The 14,031-nt window shown below is 48.2% G+C and overlaps 1 protein-coding gene across 6 annotated transcripts in view; it reads left to right on the top strand.

The window, feature by feature from the left end:
• The window catches only part of SH3GLB2 (SH3 domain containing GRB2 like, endophilin B2), a 40,845-nt gene that overhangs the window by 8,115 nt on the left and 18,699 nt on the right, over positions 1 to 14,031 (top strand). For all 6 annotated transcript variants that reach the window (XM_034793722.1, XM_034793721.1, XM_034793720.1 and 3 more), the window contains exons 2-5: positions 5,218 to 5,359; positions 5,779 to 5,907; positions 8,710 to 8,843; positions 9,366 to 9,458. In XM_034793722.1, coding sequence (XP_034649613.1) covers positions 5,218 to 5,359; positions 5,779 to 5,907; positions 8,710 to 8,843; positions 9,366 to 9,458 — 498 coding nt within the window. The remainder of the gene's footprint in view (positions 1 to 5,217; positions 5,360 to 5,778; positions 5,908 to 8,709; positions 8,844 to 9,365; positions 9,459 to 14,031) is intronic.

The raw sequence follows: 14,031 nt of genomic DNA, 5'->3' as shown, positions 1-14,031 counted from the left end.
GGACAGTCCTGATTTTTGGGACTTTTTCTTATATAGGCTCATATTACCCCCCACCCCCGTCCCGATTTGTCACCTTTGCTGTCTGGTCACCCTAGCTGTAAATGTGCAATGACCCTTGGAGATGATGCCTTCCCTGTGGAAGTAATGGGTGAAATCCCAAAGCTGTGGGAAGTCTAGAAGAGGCAGTGCTAAAGGAGGAGCAACAGCCAATTATGTGCAAGCTGTCTGAAGCCAGCTGTCCCCAGAAGAGGTCTGACTTTCCAGCAGGTGTGTAATCAACCTAAAAACTATAAATCTCTCCTGAGAGACCTCAATCAAACACAACAGCCCTCTTGGTGCAGATGCATGGCAGGAGTTTCTAGACTGGGGAATAAGCAGAGACTGTTTTGGAAATAGAAGGTATCTGAAGCCCTTCTGGGAATGAGAGGGGGATTGAGACTCTTCACATTCAGGTTCTTAAATTTGCGATAAGAAATCCTCCTGTTGGAAGGGGGAGGAGTGCCTCAGCAGGGGAGTGCCAAAGATTCCCCAGTGTTCTGCTCTCTAAAAGCTCTAGTAAGTAATGAGTGTGGATATCCTAGAGCCAAATATCTGGGAAGCCCTAGTTTGCTGTTACAGTGGGTACGTCTGCACTACCCACTGGATCGGTGGGTAATGATCGATCAGGGATTGATTTTTATCGTGTCTAGTGTAGACGCGATAAAATTGATCCCCGATCGCTCTGCCATCTACTCCGGAACTCCACTGTGGCGAGAGGCGGAAGCGGAGTCAATGGGGAGCAGCAGCGGTTGACTCGCCGCTGTCCTCAGGACCAGGTAAATTGACCTACGCTGGAAGTTGCGTATCTTAGGTTGACACCCCCACCCCTCCAGTGTAGACCTAGCCGGTGACTCTGGCTAAGTTAATGTAGCCAAGACCATCTAAATGCAGATGATATGGATTCTGCTGCCACCAGCAGGAAAAATTAGCTTAGTCAACATGTGGAAGGGTGAACTCCTTTCAGCTTGAGGCTGGACATGGTGTGGCAGCTCTCCTGTCTAGCACCCCGTACCAACAGTCACTCTGGCCCTGGGGTGGTCTGCCTTGTATGACTTGGCTCTCCTGCTGGTCACATTTTGTTCCCACCCCTTCCAGCATACTTCAGTTCCAAGTCCACATCAATACCCAAAGTTCCAGTCCCTTCAGCCTCTTCCTGGGGTTTACCAAGATTCCCAAGTCTTCACCCAGGATCTTCAACAGGTACCACTCAAAGAAATCCCACCTCCAGTACTTCTAGTCCCAGTCAACTCCCAGCCTTTGATCAAACCTTGTCTTGGGCTCACTATGGTGAGAACCCCATGCCTCCCACTGTCTTGGAATCTTCTGTCTCATCTCCCTATTAAACTGTCTTTCAGGCCTACTGCAGTGAGAATCACTATCTCCTGTAGCCTTTATCTCTTAGTTGCCCATGTTCCCTGCTTCTTTCAGGTCCCAGGCACCTCTGCTTCCCATTCTTCCTTTCCCGGTTCCATACACTCCTTCCTCAGGGCTTCTTGCTGAGGCTCAAGCTAATGCCTGCAAAATTCTTGCTTGCTTTTACTGCAGAGCACTGCCTTCTGGCTCAGGCCTCTCTAGTCTGACTCCCAGTTTCAGGCCCTCAGGCTTCTCTTTAGCCTAAGAGAGGAAGCACCTAGACACCTCACCTGAGTCTCCTCCCTGGCCTGCCTTCCTTCCCATGGCCCTATTATGAAGACCCAGCTTGGCTTCATCACCAGTTATTCCTGACACCCTTCCAGGTGCCACCCAGTGCTCACTGTAATTGGGATCAGGCTCCTGTTAACCTATGGATAACGGGTGTGGGGTTTATAGTCCCTATCACACAAAGCTTTGCCAGAGAAATAATGCAAAGTTCTTGCTTCTGTTTGACTGCTTTCATTTTTGAAAATAAGAGACATGATTTAATGCAAAAATCCTCTGGCTCTCAAATACTACTTCCCATCTTCCTGTTGGCCTCTCAAAGGGGAGACCGCATGATTCAGTGGTTATGGCACTAAACTGGGAGTTGGGACTAGAACAGTCCACCCAGCTCTGCCACTGATTCCCTATGTGGCTCTGGGCTGGTCACTTAATCTTTCTGTATCTAGCTCTCCCCCTCTGTTGTAGTGCTTGCCCACTTTCATAAAGTACTTTGAGATCTGTGGATGTAAAGAGCTGTGGAAGTGCTAGGTACTTCATTCTCAAACTCAGATAATACGAAAATCCCTGAGAAAATAGAACTACTGTTGTGGGTGCTTAAAAGGCCAGCCACCTTGGATCACAATTCTGTCTTAACCTTGAAACTATGATTGCTACAAATGACCTCCAAGATTTCTAGACCTGAAAGATTTAACCCTAGTCTAAACAGTATTAGCCTGCCTTGGTAGGAGGCAGTGCAAGTGATAGAGATGTGCTGAAACTGTCCCCATCCCTCAGATTTCTTTTCCACCCCAAACTCTGTTCCTGTTGCTCTTCTGCCCATGCTGATTTGGAGGGGGTAGCTTAATTGTTCCAGTGATTCAACAGATCTTGCAACACATGACAACTTCAGCAAATAGTTCTTTAAATCTAGCATGATCCAGACATAACAGGTCATTGTGTAAACAGCCCTGCTGTGGGTTTTACGTATCTCTGGCATCTAACATTTGCACATGGCTGGTAACAGGACGCCAAAAAGGCTTTTCTGCCTGCGTTCCCACATCACGTGCCTATTCTGCTTTGCTATTTATCACTTTATGCCAGGCAGTGTACTGAAATGGCTCTAGCTGTGTCCACGTTCAGTACTTCTCCCTACTGCAGCAGAGTGGGGCTTCTTCCAGACTTTCAGAAGTAACCCTGGCATCCCCTGTATATCCCGGCATTCCCCTCTAGAAGGGCTGTATGGCCCCATGTAGTAGTATCCATGAAGGGGTGGGGGAATAGGGAGGATCAGGCAGGACTGTCATTGTACTCAAAAGATTCAGTGTCCTTAATCTCGTCATGTGATTGTACCAGGTATTTGCAATGTTTCAATAACACTAACAGGTTCTGATAGCATAGAAAGTGAATTAGAGGGCCAGCAACAGGGGTTCATAGTTCTCAATACTCTGAAGTGGATACGTATGTAAAGCATTCAAGCTTATAAAAGGATTAAAGGTCTCAAGGGAATGCAGCATACCTTCTGTAAACAGAGGATGGTCTCTTGAGCCATTCTTTACCATCACAAAGCTGTTTTATAGGCCTTTCTAGAGCCAATAAAAACCAGTTTCCATCAGTGCATGTTAAAATCCAGCAGACCAGCCTTTTGGGGGCTGCTTTGATCAAGCTGTGATGCAACTTTGTATCAGAATAAATACAGGAGGAAAGAGCTGGGATTATTTGAGCAGTGCATTAAACCAATAGAACACTAGGCAAAATGTTTGTGCCAGACCTGTTGACAGTGAGTGTTACCTGGCTTCCTCTTTGTCCTATAACACTTCTATAGGATCTTAAAGCACTTCATGAAGGTATTACCTATTTTATATAGGTAGCAAGAAGTGGGTAAAAAGGAAAACTGAGGCAAAGAGCTGGGACTGGAATAGAGTGAGTAAGAAGTTATCAGAACTTGCTTACCTCTAGACCAGGGTTGGCCAACCTGAGCCTGAGAGGAGCCAGAATTTACCAATGTACATTGCCAAAGAGCCACAGTAATATGTCAGCAGCCCTCCATCAGTCTCTTCCTCCCCCACACCTCCCTCTCCCTCCCCCGCACCTCCCAATGAGCTGTTTTGTGGTGGGGAGGAGTGAGGGCATGGCAGGCTCAGGGGAGGGGGCGGGAAGGGGTGGAGTGGGGGCAGAGCCTGGGGCAGAGCCAGGGGTTGAGCAGTGAGCACCCCCCGGCACATTGGAAAGTTGGTGCCTGTAGCTCCAGCCCAGAGTTGACACCTATACAAGGAGCCGCATATTCACTTCTGAAGAGCCGCTTGTGGCTCTGGAACCACAGGTTGGCCACCCCGCTCTAGACTTTTATATTAAAAACTGGGGCTCGTGTGTCCTGCAGGTGAGGATGGAGAGAGAATAGCTCCTCAGCTGTGTACACTTGATCTTTGATGGTGTTCCTGATTTGGGTGGGGGAACCCTAAAGACTTGAGGAATTTAAGGATTCTGTAGTTTCAATTTACAGTCCATTGGTGCCTCTTCACTGTTTTTAATCTAGCCCTATAAAGAGATGATGGTTTTACCTCCAGCAAATATAGGGTTTAATTCCTCCCCTGTCCCCCCCAAAGAGTGCTTGGCTCTTCAGACCCTTGTCTGAGTGGCACTGAGGGGCCCTACAAGCTCTGTATCCAGCCTGGGGAGGATTCCCCCGTGCAGGCTCTGTGGTAGACAATTGTTAGTCTGCCTTCTGAGAGCCCTGTTGCAAAGAGGCTTAAGTTACACCAGGGGCCTTTCCAGCTCTCCTTTCTCCTCTCCCACCCCCCAAGCAGTTCTGGGTCAGGAGGGTGAAAAGATGGCTTGGCTGTGATAACTTCAGCCCCGCCCTCACTCTAGGCTGAGAGTTCTCCCCAGGACCCTGGCCTGAAGAGTTTATTTGCCCGTACATAATTCTGAACAGCTAAGGAGCTGGGGTGGGAGGCTACACTGAAGCAGCATGTGGAATATGGCAAGTGAGTTCCCTGGTCATAAAATTAGACATTGAACAACTATTCCTTGCAGTAGAACCTCAGTAAGAATGTTCCCATGTCTGGGAAGGTTGGCTGGTAAACTCTGGGAATGACTCTCTCAACTTTCTCCCCATGCTGAAAACTAAGTGCTTAATTCTGCTTAGGTACTCAGTATTGTCAGTGAGAGTTGGGGGAAGCCTGCAGAAGTGTGCCCTAAATTTGGAGGGCATTAATAATTCTACATAAAAGTTTGTGCCACATGTCACATTCCATCTAGAGCTTGAAATGTGAACTGTGAAACAGTCTGATTAGACTCTAGCCTCCAATTAATTTGAATTTTAATAACTAACTCCCTAAAGGGAGGTAGGCTAGCCCTGAGTGCAGGTCAGACCAGGTTCTATTTTTAGCTCTTCCACCAGTCACTCAGCAATGGTAATGCTCTCTATCCTCCTTTGAGAGGAATGTCTAACCTGCTAGACATTGCAGGTTTCACAAAACCTCTTCAAATGGCTTAGCAACCTGGCTTCAGTGGAGCAGATCTTCTAATGTCTTTCCTACCCCCTCTCCCCTGCTTCTGCAGTTCACCGAGGAGAAGCTGGGCCAGGCTGAGAAGACTGAACTAGATGCCCATTTTGAAAACCTTCTGGCCAAGGCAGACTGCACCAAGAACTGGACTGAGAAGATCTTGCATCAGACTGAGGTCTTGCTGCAGCCAAACCCTAGTAAGCACTGATTCCATGGCAAGCATTTGCAGTGCTGGTGCTCTAACTGTGGCACACCAGCAATGGAGTTAATAGAAATACCCCACAGCCAGTGAACTCTGCTGAATCAGATCTACAGGGGGAAATCTGAGGGTGGTGCTTGCAAAGACACAACCATCATACCCAGGGATGGGCAGAAAGATGGAATGTGTCAGTGTCTGGCTGGCATTCAGTAGCCTTGACCTCCCCTTGTGGATTCTGGAGAAGGCAGGAAATGAGAAAACTGACCCCCTCTTTTTCTCCCTGCACTGACACCTCTGTCTAAAGCACGGTGGCCTCCTATACTGGCTATTGTCACGTGAGGGCTCTGTGGGTGGGAGCATCTCCCTCTCCGCTCTCCCTACTTGCATTTGTAACAGCCTGGGGCACTCTCGTTCCAGGTGTCAGAGTGGAAGAATTCCTCTACGAGAAGCTAGACCGGAAGGTGCCATCTCGTGTCACCAATGGGGAGCTGCTGGCCCAGTACATGGTGGAGGCAGCCAACGACTTTGGGCCAGGGACTCCATATGGTGAGTTATGGGGTACTGGCAAGTGGGCAACAGCTTATGTGCTTGGTTCAGTCCTTACAAATCTACTGGAGTTCCTAAAATTATTCTTTCCTCCCCAACCAGCCCAAAGATGAGACCTGATGCCTCCTAGTTTCCAATACCAGTTAACACTGGCAGGCTTCTGGGGAAAGCTTATGGTGTTCACTGTGTACCATCTAATACACTTGTGCAAGCAAGAACCAAACTGGAATGTTGTCCTGCTGATAGGTTCTCTGTGAAATCTCAAATGGAAGAGTTTTGGATGCTACTAAGTTGGAACATATGCACTGTGGATAAGCTGGGTTTGCTGTAGCACTTTACATGGTGATACAGTTGTGCGCAGCTGCTTTTATTTCTAGATTGGGAGGGGGAAGCTCTTATCCACAGAAGCTCTTGCTTCGGCTTCAGTCTTTATATCCTCCACCTAAACACAGCTGGATTCAAGTTTCTACATACTAGGTGCCACAGCAGCGGTATTGGGTGAGATCAGCTGCTAATGTGCTAGTGCCTTTATAGGCAATAAGAAATGAGTGGCACAACCTCAGGAAAAGCCCAATGGTTCTAGAAATTGGCGAGCTTTCCAGAGTGAATACCTTGTAACTAAAAGCATGTTCCAGCAGCTTTGCCATGCTTATTACACAGGGCCAAAGGTATCTGAAGGGCTGTGATATGCAAGTGAATCTGTTTGCAACATTCCCTTCCCTAATTGTCATGTGACCTAAAGGGTTGATTCCCTTATCCATAGTATTAACAACTTCATTGCCAATCTGACTCCGTTGGGCAATTACCAGACGTCTGAATTGGAGAGAGGACCAGTAACTGGTTCGAGCCATGTCTCAATTCTCCTTGGCTCCACTGAACTGTAACTTTCCTTCAGCCTTTGCTCTTCTCTTCACCTCCATATAGTTATCTGGTCATCAGTTGCTTTCTTATTGCTCAGGGGCTTGGGAGCCAATTAATAGATGGGGCAAACACAGACAAATTGGCACAAGTTCCCCTCCATAAGGCTTAATGCTGGGAGCAAAGTCGAAGTAAATCTGCTCTCCTCTCTGGAGTAGAGATTGTGGCTCCCTGGAGCAGCAGCAGATTACAGGTGGTGTCTAAAGACCATCTTTAAGGATGGCATTTAAAGCTGCAGTGAGTCCTACTCGCAATCTATTCTGATAGCTCAAATTTTATTAGTCTCTCTCCCTCCAACCTACACCCCACACCTCTTCACCTTCTAACTTGTGCTTTCAGTAATGTGGTCTCCTTAGTGCTGGGTTTAGACACTCCCAACATCCCCCCCCCATATTTTTAGTAAAAAAGAGGCAAGCAGGCAACTGTGGGGCGCTGCCTTCCACATAACTGGAATAGCTCAACTGAGTATCATGGACCTTATATTGCTAATTGAGTCTTTTAGCATAAGCCTGTCCTTTTGGAGCAGGAAGATCTAATTTCAAGCTCTGCCTCAAACTTCTTTCAGAGAGGAGAATGGCTGGGAACCAGTGAGTTTCCCCATATTACCTTTCTTTTAAGCTAAATGGTTACCTGATAGGGTGGAGAGGGAGTGTGGAGACTTACCAGGCTAGCTACTGGAGCTGGTAGCTCTAGCAAGGCATGACCTGGCAGGATGCAGTAAATGCAGGTCAGTAGTTGCAGACAACACTACTGTGTTTGAGCAGTGAGTAGTTGGACAAAATGGCTGCGGCGATCAGTACTAGACTTCTGGCTTTAGAGCTGTTCCCATCAACTTGGCACAGTCTGAGTGTGGCCACCTCACATGATTCCAGGAGCAGAGGCTTTACAGAATGTTCATTTTCACATTTACAATTGAAAACCTCTTCACAACCATGAGGGCTAGAAAGCTTGAAACTGTAAACCCTAAAGGCTCTAACTCTGAAGGGAACCATGCACTGTTCTTTTAAAATCTTTTTTTGGGGGGAGAGGGCAGAGGGTTCTGACTCAGACTCAGCATGTTTGTCGCTTGCTATCCTGTAGCCTTAGTCAGAAGTCCTGACCAGTTAATGTAAACACACAATAACATATCTTTCTGCCTCTCAAAGCCAACCAAGAACCCTAAGCCTGCTGGAGGGACCCAACTGCTTCTTAGGCGGCAGACTCTGAAATCAAACACTGACTTTCCCTTCTAACTTTCAGCTTGGTCACAGCTCTCAGGGAGCTCTGGGTTTTATTGCCCTCTAAATCAATAGCTTGCTCCATAGCACATCCTGTTGCAGCCAGAGCCATTGTAATTGTACCCATAGCTAGCCAGCATTGCCCTGATCAGACCCCAATCAGCTTGTTTTATCTGCTCTGGTGCCTCTTAATTTGATGATGCTCTGTTTTTGTGCATCCCTGAAATATGCCCAGGGCTGTAATAATCTGTCCCATAACACCCTCACTAAAGCTTGTGGGCTGCATCACATGCTCCTGGGCAGGCCTGATACTAAAGTCTGCAGTGGAGTAAGTGCCTCAGCAGGCAGATAACATCAAAGCTGCAGCAAGAGCCAGTGGGTAGAGAGGCTTCAAACAAAGGGTGGACTGTTAGCATAGCACTGACTGAACGTCCTGCCCCCTCCTTGGCTAGGATTGGCTTGGCTGTCAGCAAGCAGTGAGCCATAACCACCTGGTCTAGGTGCCTGCTAGGACACCTAGATCCACAATGCACACACCTGAACAATGTACTGTGTGAGAGCATCCTAACTAAATGTGCTGGGTGACTAGGATAAGGCTAAGGCATAGTGTTAACCCGATGCCTGCTGAAGCTAATGCCTCTCCCATCTGGGCTCTGGCAACTTGCAGGGAAGACCCTATTCAAAGTTGGAGAGACCCAAAAGCGCCTGGGGGGAGCCGAACGTGATTTCATGCACTCTGCCTCCATCAACTTCCTGAATCCTCTGCGCAACTTCCTGGAAGGGGACTGGCGAACTATTACTGTGAGTAGGAGAGGAAGGGGTGACCTGACTAATGAGATCCGCGGGGAGGAGGGGGAGAGAGAACCAGTGTCCGCCCACCTGTGACTTGCTACCTTTGTTCTTCTTGCCTTTCAGGAAACTGGGGAGAGGTGAAAACAAGGCTAGAGGAATCCCTCCAACCCTGTCAGGGCAGGGGGGAATAAGCTACAAATTCTGGCGTTCTAATCCCAGTTCTCCCATTGGCTTCCCTCATTTGTGTGGGGAGGGAGGAATGGGGCTACTTGTCTCTCCCTCGCAGGGGTGATGGGACAATAAATTAACCCTTTATAGCCAGGTTGGCCAGACCAGAAGCTTCTTCTCACTCTCTAGAAGGTCGGCCCTTTATCCTTATCCAGCACTCCTGCCAATGGTGCCAGTGCATCTGCTGTTACCCCCTTCCCTGCCACCAAACAAATCGGCTTGATTCCCAGGTGGCTTCTCTCACATTGGCAGGAAAGATTTCTAAGCACCTGGTTCTTATTTGTCGTCCTTCTCCTTTTCTAGAAAGAAAGGAGGATCCTGGAGAACCGCCGTCTGGATCTGGATGCCTGCAAGGCCAGATTGAAGAAAGCCAAGGCTGCTGAGGCGAAAGCATCGGTAATTTCTCCCATAATTCCTTTCCTCCTTTCTGCACACCAGGGCTTGGCTCGCATGTGAGAGGGAGTGCCAAGTGCTCTCGTGACCCAGAGTTGTCTATACTGCCTGCGTTGCTGTCGGTGCTGCATCTGGTAGGGGTATGGGTGACTTCTCCGCAAGGGAACAACTCACATGGTGAGAGGCACTGGCTTAGTGCCTGTTGTCTGCAGGGGAGACATGCTTGTTCATGGGCACAGCCTTGCTGGGGAGCTTTGGAAGTGGTGTGAGTCTAACCTGGTCCTTGAGAAACCCTGCTTTCTGATTAGCTGACACAGGTTCCCAGCTGTTTTGAGGGGTTGCAGCTAAGCACCCTGGTCTAATCTTGGTGAAGCTTGTGCCAGTCACCAGAGACGCTGTCCTGTCAGAAGGCTTGTAAAACTCCAGTCAGAAAATAGGGACTCCAAGCTGAATCTGGGGCTTCTCCCCTAGAAAATCAACTGAAAGGACTAGGGAGGTGGGGATAACTACATTTCACTGGGAGCCTGCAGGACTCCTGGAATCTCAAATGAAGGCTCAAAACTAAGAGTGTTTCACCTGCAAGTTCCAGCCTGCCCTGGGCTCTGCCAATAAGGATCATGCAGTCAAAGTCAGAAAAGTGACTCTACTGGAGCCTCTTGATAGCTGCTCCCTTGGCTTCCCAAGTCATGTCTGCTTAGCTTGCTGATGAGACTGCTGGCAGTCTGTCTTGGCACTGCCAATCTAGCTGCAAAAAAATGCAAGCTGGCTGCTCCATTCTGGTTTGGGAATTAGCTGGTAAATTTTCTCAGTTCAAGAATCTCTAGTTACAGAAACAGGGCGGGGGTTGACAAATGCCACTCAAATTCCAGGTCCAGTCACTGGAGCGGAGGGAGCCTTGTTCTGACTCTCGGGCTTGGGAGACAGAATTATGGAAGCAATTGGAGAGAATCTCCAACAGTTGTTCTTCTGACCAGATGCCTGTGCCTGCACCTGAGTCACACGATGGCTAAAACACCAGTGTGCTGGCTACACTAATGCTGCTCACTACTGCTTGGGCTGCTCTAGCGCCGTTGGGGAAATAGGAAGGAAAAGCTAGTGCAGATGCAGCTGTGAAGGTGGGCTCCTCAGAATATCCTGCTCAACAGGTCTGCAGTAGAGCCAAAGTAAAAGTGGACATATGGATATGCCCCACACACAACTTCAAGCCTTCAGTCTTGCAGTGAGGCTACAGGCTCTACCCAGTGAACTAATGGCCACAGTCAGAACAAGCTGGAATTCTTGTCACCGAGTCAGGCTCTTTCCTGCTACAAAATACCAAGACCAGTGTCCTGGCCTGACCCGTCCTGCCAGCCATCATGTGGCTAGGTTTAGTTTGGCTTCTCCATGTGTCCCAGATGACTTATGTCCCAGGGACTCTTCCTTCCTTCCCCCTTTCCACATTGGTTCCTGTTGTGTGGCTGCCTCTGAGAAGCGTAGGTAGCTATGATAACATCAAAGGCCTTCAGTCAACAGGTCTGTCCCAGTTCTAACACCTGCAAACACACATGCTCTGTATCCCCTGGGTAAGCTTGTTTTCAACACAACCTCAGGAGAAGCCAGCTCCCCCCTTGCTCTGCTGATTGTCTAGTGGAGCCTGTGGTTCCACCCAACATGGAATAGCTGAGGTTGCATGAAAACTTGCCTTCCATATCCCCACTTCCATTTAAGGTGACTCTTGTTCTTCCCCAGATATACAACTTTCAGAAACACCAATTTCCCCATGTGTAGACATGCAGGGGGTGGGGTGGGGGCATGATCTTGGTTTCAAGGCAGTAAATGGTGAATACTGGTCTGGGTCCAAATTCAGATAGGAGCGTGGTGGAAAGTCTGTGCCACTTCCCCATCCTCCTACCCACACCCCGTCCAGCTCATGATGCCCCTTGCTATTCTGGGAATGGTACATGATTACTACAGTCAGAAAATGCTAACCCCTTCTCTTTTCCTGCCTCACTCTCTTGGAGCAGAGTTACTTTCCTTCCTCTCCTCTTCAGTTGCATAGGCAGCACAAGTTCTGGACAATGACTCGGTAACTCAGTGCCCTAAAAGGCTTTGTCCAGGGCTCTGCTGGTGTGTAGCAGTAATCCAACCTCTGGTAGGGGTACTTTTGGTCAGGCATCTGGCCCTTAAGTGCTACAGCTACAACAAACCATGTGACAGGAGATCATAAACCTTGTTGCTGGGGTATTGAGCTTGATTCCCAAGTACCCTCAACAACCCTAGAAATGCAGATGCCCATGCATAACCCTGCTTCCTGGAAACATAGATTCATAGATTCTAGGACTGGAAGGGACCTCGAGAGGTCATAGAGTCCAGTCCCCTGCCCGCATGGCAGGACCAAATACTGTCTAGACCATCCCTGATAGACATTTATTTAACCTACTCTTAAATATCTCCAGAGATGGAGATTTCACAACCTCCCTAGGCAATTTATTCCAGTGTTTAACCACCCTGACAGTTAGGAACTTTTTCCTAATGTCCATCCTAGACCTCCCTTGCTGCGGTTTAAACCCATTGCTTCTTGTTCTATCCTTAGAGGCCAAGGTGAACAAGTTTTCTCCCTCCTCCTTATGACACCCTTTTAAATACCTGAAATACTACATAACTAGTCCTCTAATGTAGATGAGCAATCCTGACCCAGATGGCCACCTTGGATACCAGCATAGTTAAGAATCCTCTTATCCAGCCCAGTTTATGGAGACTGATTACCTGGACTCAGCTATGGGGAGGGTTCTGTGCTTTCTTATTGTGGCTGTCACTATTGTGCGCAAGGCCCTTGTAGCAGGTGGGCAGAACGTGCCAAAATGGGACATGTCGGCTCTGGATTCTAGTCAGGTTTAAATGTATATTAACTAGCAATTGGTTCTAGTACAATCCATGTTGGTTAACGTGTTTAACACCTGACCTGAAGATGGCTGTCAGAAACGACCCCCTCCATTAATGTCCTACCTTTCCTGGGTAACTCCTCTCCCTCCAAACTTTGTGCTGACGTCCCCCTCCGAATAGCACAGATCTTGTGCCTTTCCACTCCTTATTCCCTTTGGCTTTTGTTTCTCTTGGGGCTGAACCTCAGAAGCTGGTATCCCCAAAATCAGTGAGTTGCTGTTCTGTCTTGTGGGTTGGCTTGTGTCCCCTCTAACCTTCGTGGGGTTCTTGCTTTGTCTGACGTTGATGGTGTTTTTGTTCACTAACCTTTTTTGTTTTGTTTTTTTCTGTAACTTTGCTCAGTGTGAGGGAGATGTGAGTATTGACTGTGTTAATAGTGCTGTGACTTCTTTCCTTAGTGCCTCTCATTGTCCCTCTCCCATTTAAAAAATGTTGGGTAGCAACCCCAGAGCACATTCTACATGCAGTCTGGGCTTGTGGCTGCCTGACACAAGGGTGTCCAAAAACACAATGGAAACCTCCTGGTTGCCTGCATCCCCTCTCCAGGAGTGTGCAATCAGTTTCCATTAAAGCCTCTTGCAAGCAGTGCTCAAAGGAGGCTGGATCCCATGTACAAACATGATTGACTCTTATCTCTGGCTCCATGTTGGGTGTGGGGTTGGAGAACAAGTCTCCCTCCTTGAGGAAAGAAGGATATGAAAATTAGACAATGATGGGCAGTGGTTGAACTTGGTCTGCAGTGCTGTACTGTCCCTTCTTAAGCTCCAGGGCTCTGCCCTCTTTTTCCCCACTACATTGAGACTTGGGTGTGGGGGGAGAGGAGGTGTATTCATCCAGTCTTCGTGTTCCCTTTTGATCACTGCTTGCAAATGAAACATGCCAGTGTGCAGAGGCGTGATAGCTGCTTGCCGCCTCCATACCATGTGCTACAAGACCAATTCTGGGAGTCCAAGGAAGACAAAGATGGAGACAAAGATGGCCATGGATGGGGAGAGATCTTTTCAACTTAGCTTCTTTAGCCAGAAAACTGAGGCATAAGAATCTTGGTCTTCTGGAGTGCTCCTCCTACCTTCCACATCTGGCCAGTGGGAGTGTGGATTTGGTCAGCTGGGCCCTACTCAGGATCATCTCATCAGCTAATGCATTTATTGGTTGTTTTTGTTTGTTTTTTATTCCCCCCCCCTTCAGTTTAGGTTATTCTCCTCTCACGCTCATAAAACCCATGAGGTAAAGTCTCTTATTGATGAGAGGCTGGCTGCATCCTCTTGTATGGAATTGGGCCTGTGCATCTGCTCAGTGGTGCTGCTAATTGGAGCAAATTGGGCCAATTCGTTTAAGTTGAGCTGGGTGTGCTGTAAAAAGATTAGCATGGGTGAGATGTACTCAGCCTAGAGGATTATAGACATCTGGCTGGGGTTAGAAATGCTGGATCATATGACTGTTGCACACCAGCTCGCTGCATGATCAAAATTTGCCTGGCCATATTCTGATCTGTTATGCTTGTGCAAATCAGAAATTGAGGGGCTTACATTGGAGTAACTGATCTCAAACTCAATCGATTTGAGCCAACTGCCCTTGTTAAACTGAAGGCCATAGCATAGTCTTGGATACATTGTGCCTTCTACCCTAATCCAAACTACAGCCCCCCCCCCCC

The sequence above is a fragment of the Trachemys scripta genome, chromosome 17 (genome assembly GCF_013100865.1).
Source record: "Trachemys scripta elegans isolate TJP31775 chromosome 17, CAS_Tse_1.0, whole genome shotgun sequence".
NCBI classification, from domain to species: domain Eukaryota; kingdom Metazoa; phylum Chordata; order Testudines; family Emydidae; genus Trachemys; species Trachemys scripta.
This window is presented reverse-complemented; position numbering and strand designations above follow the sequence as displayed.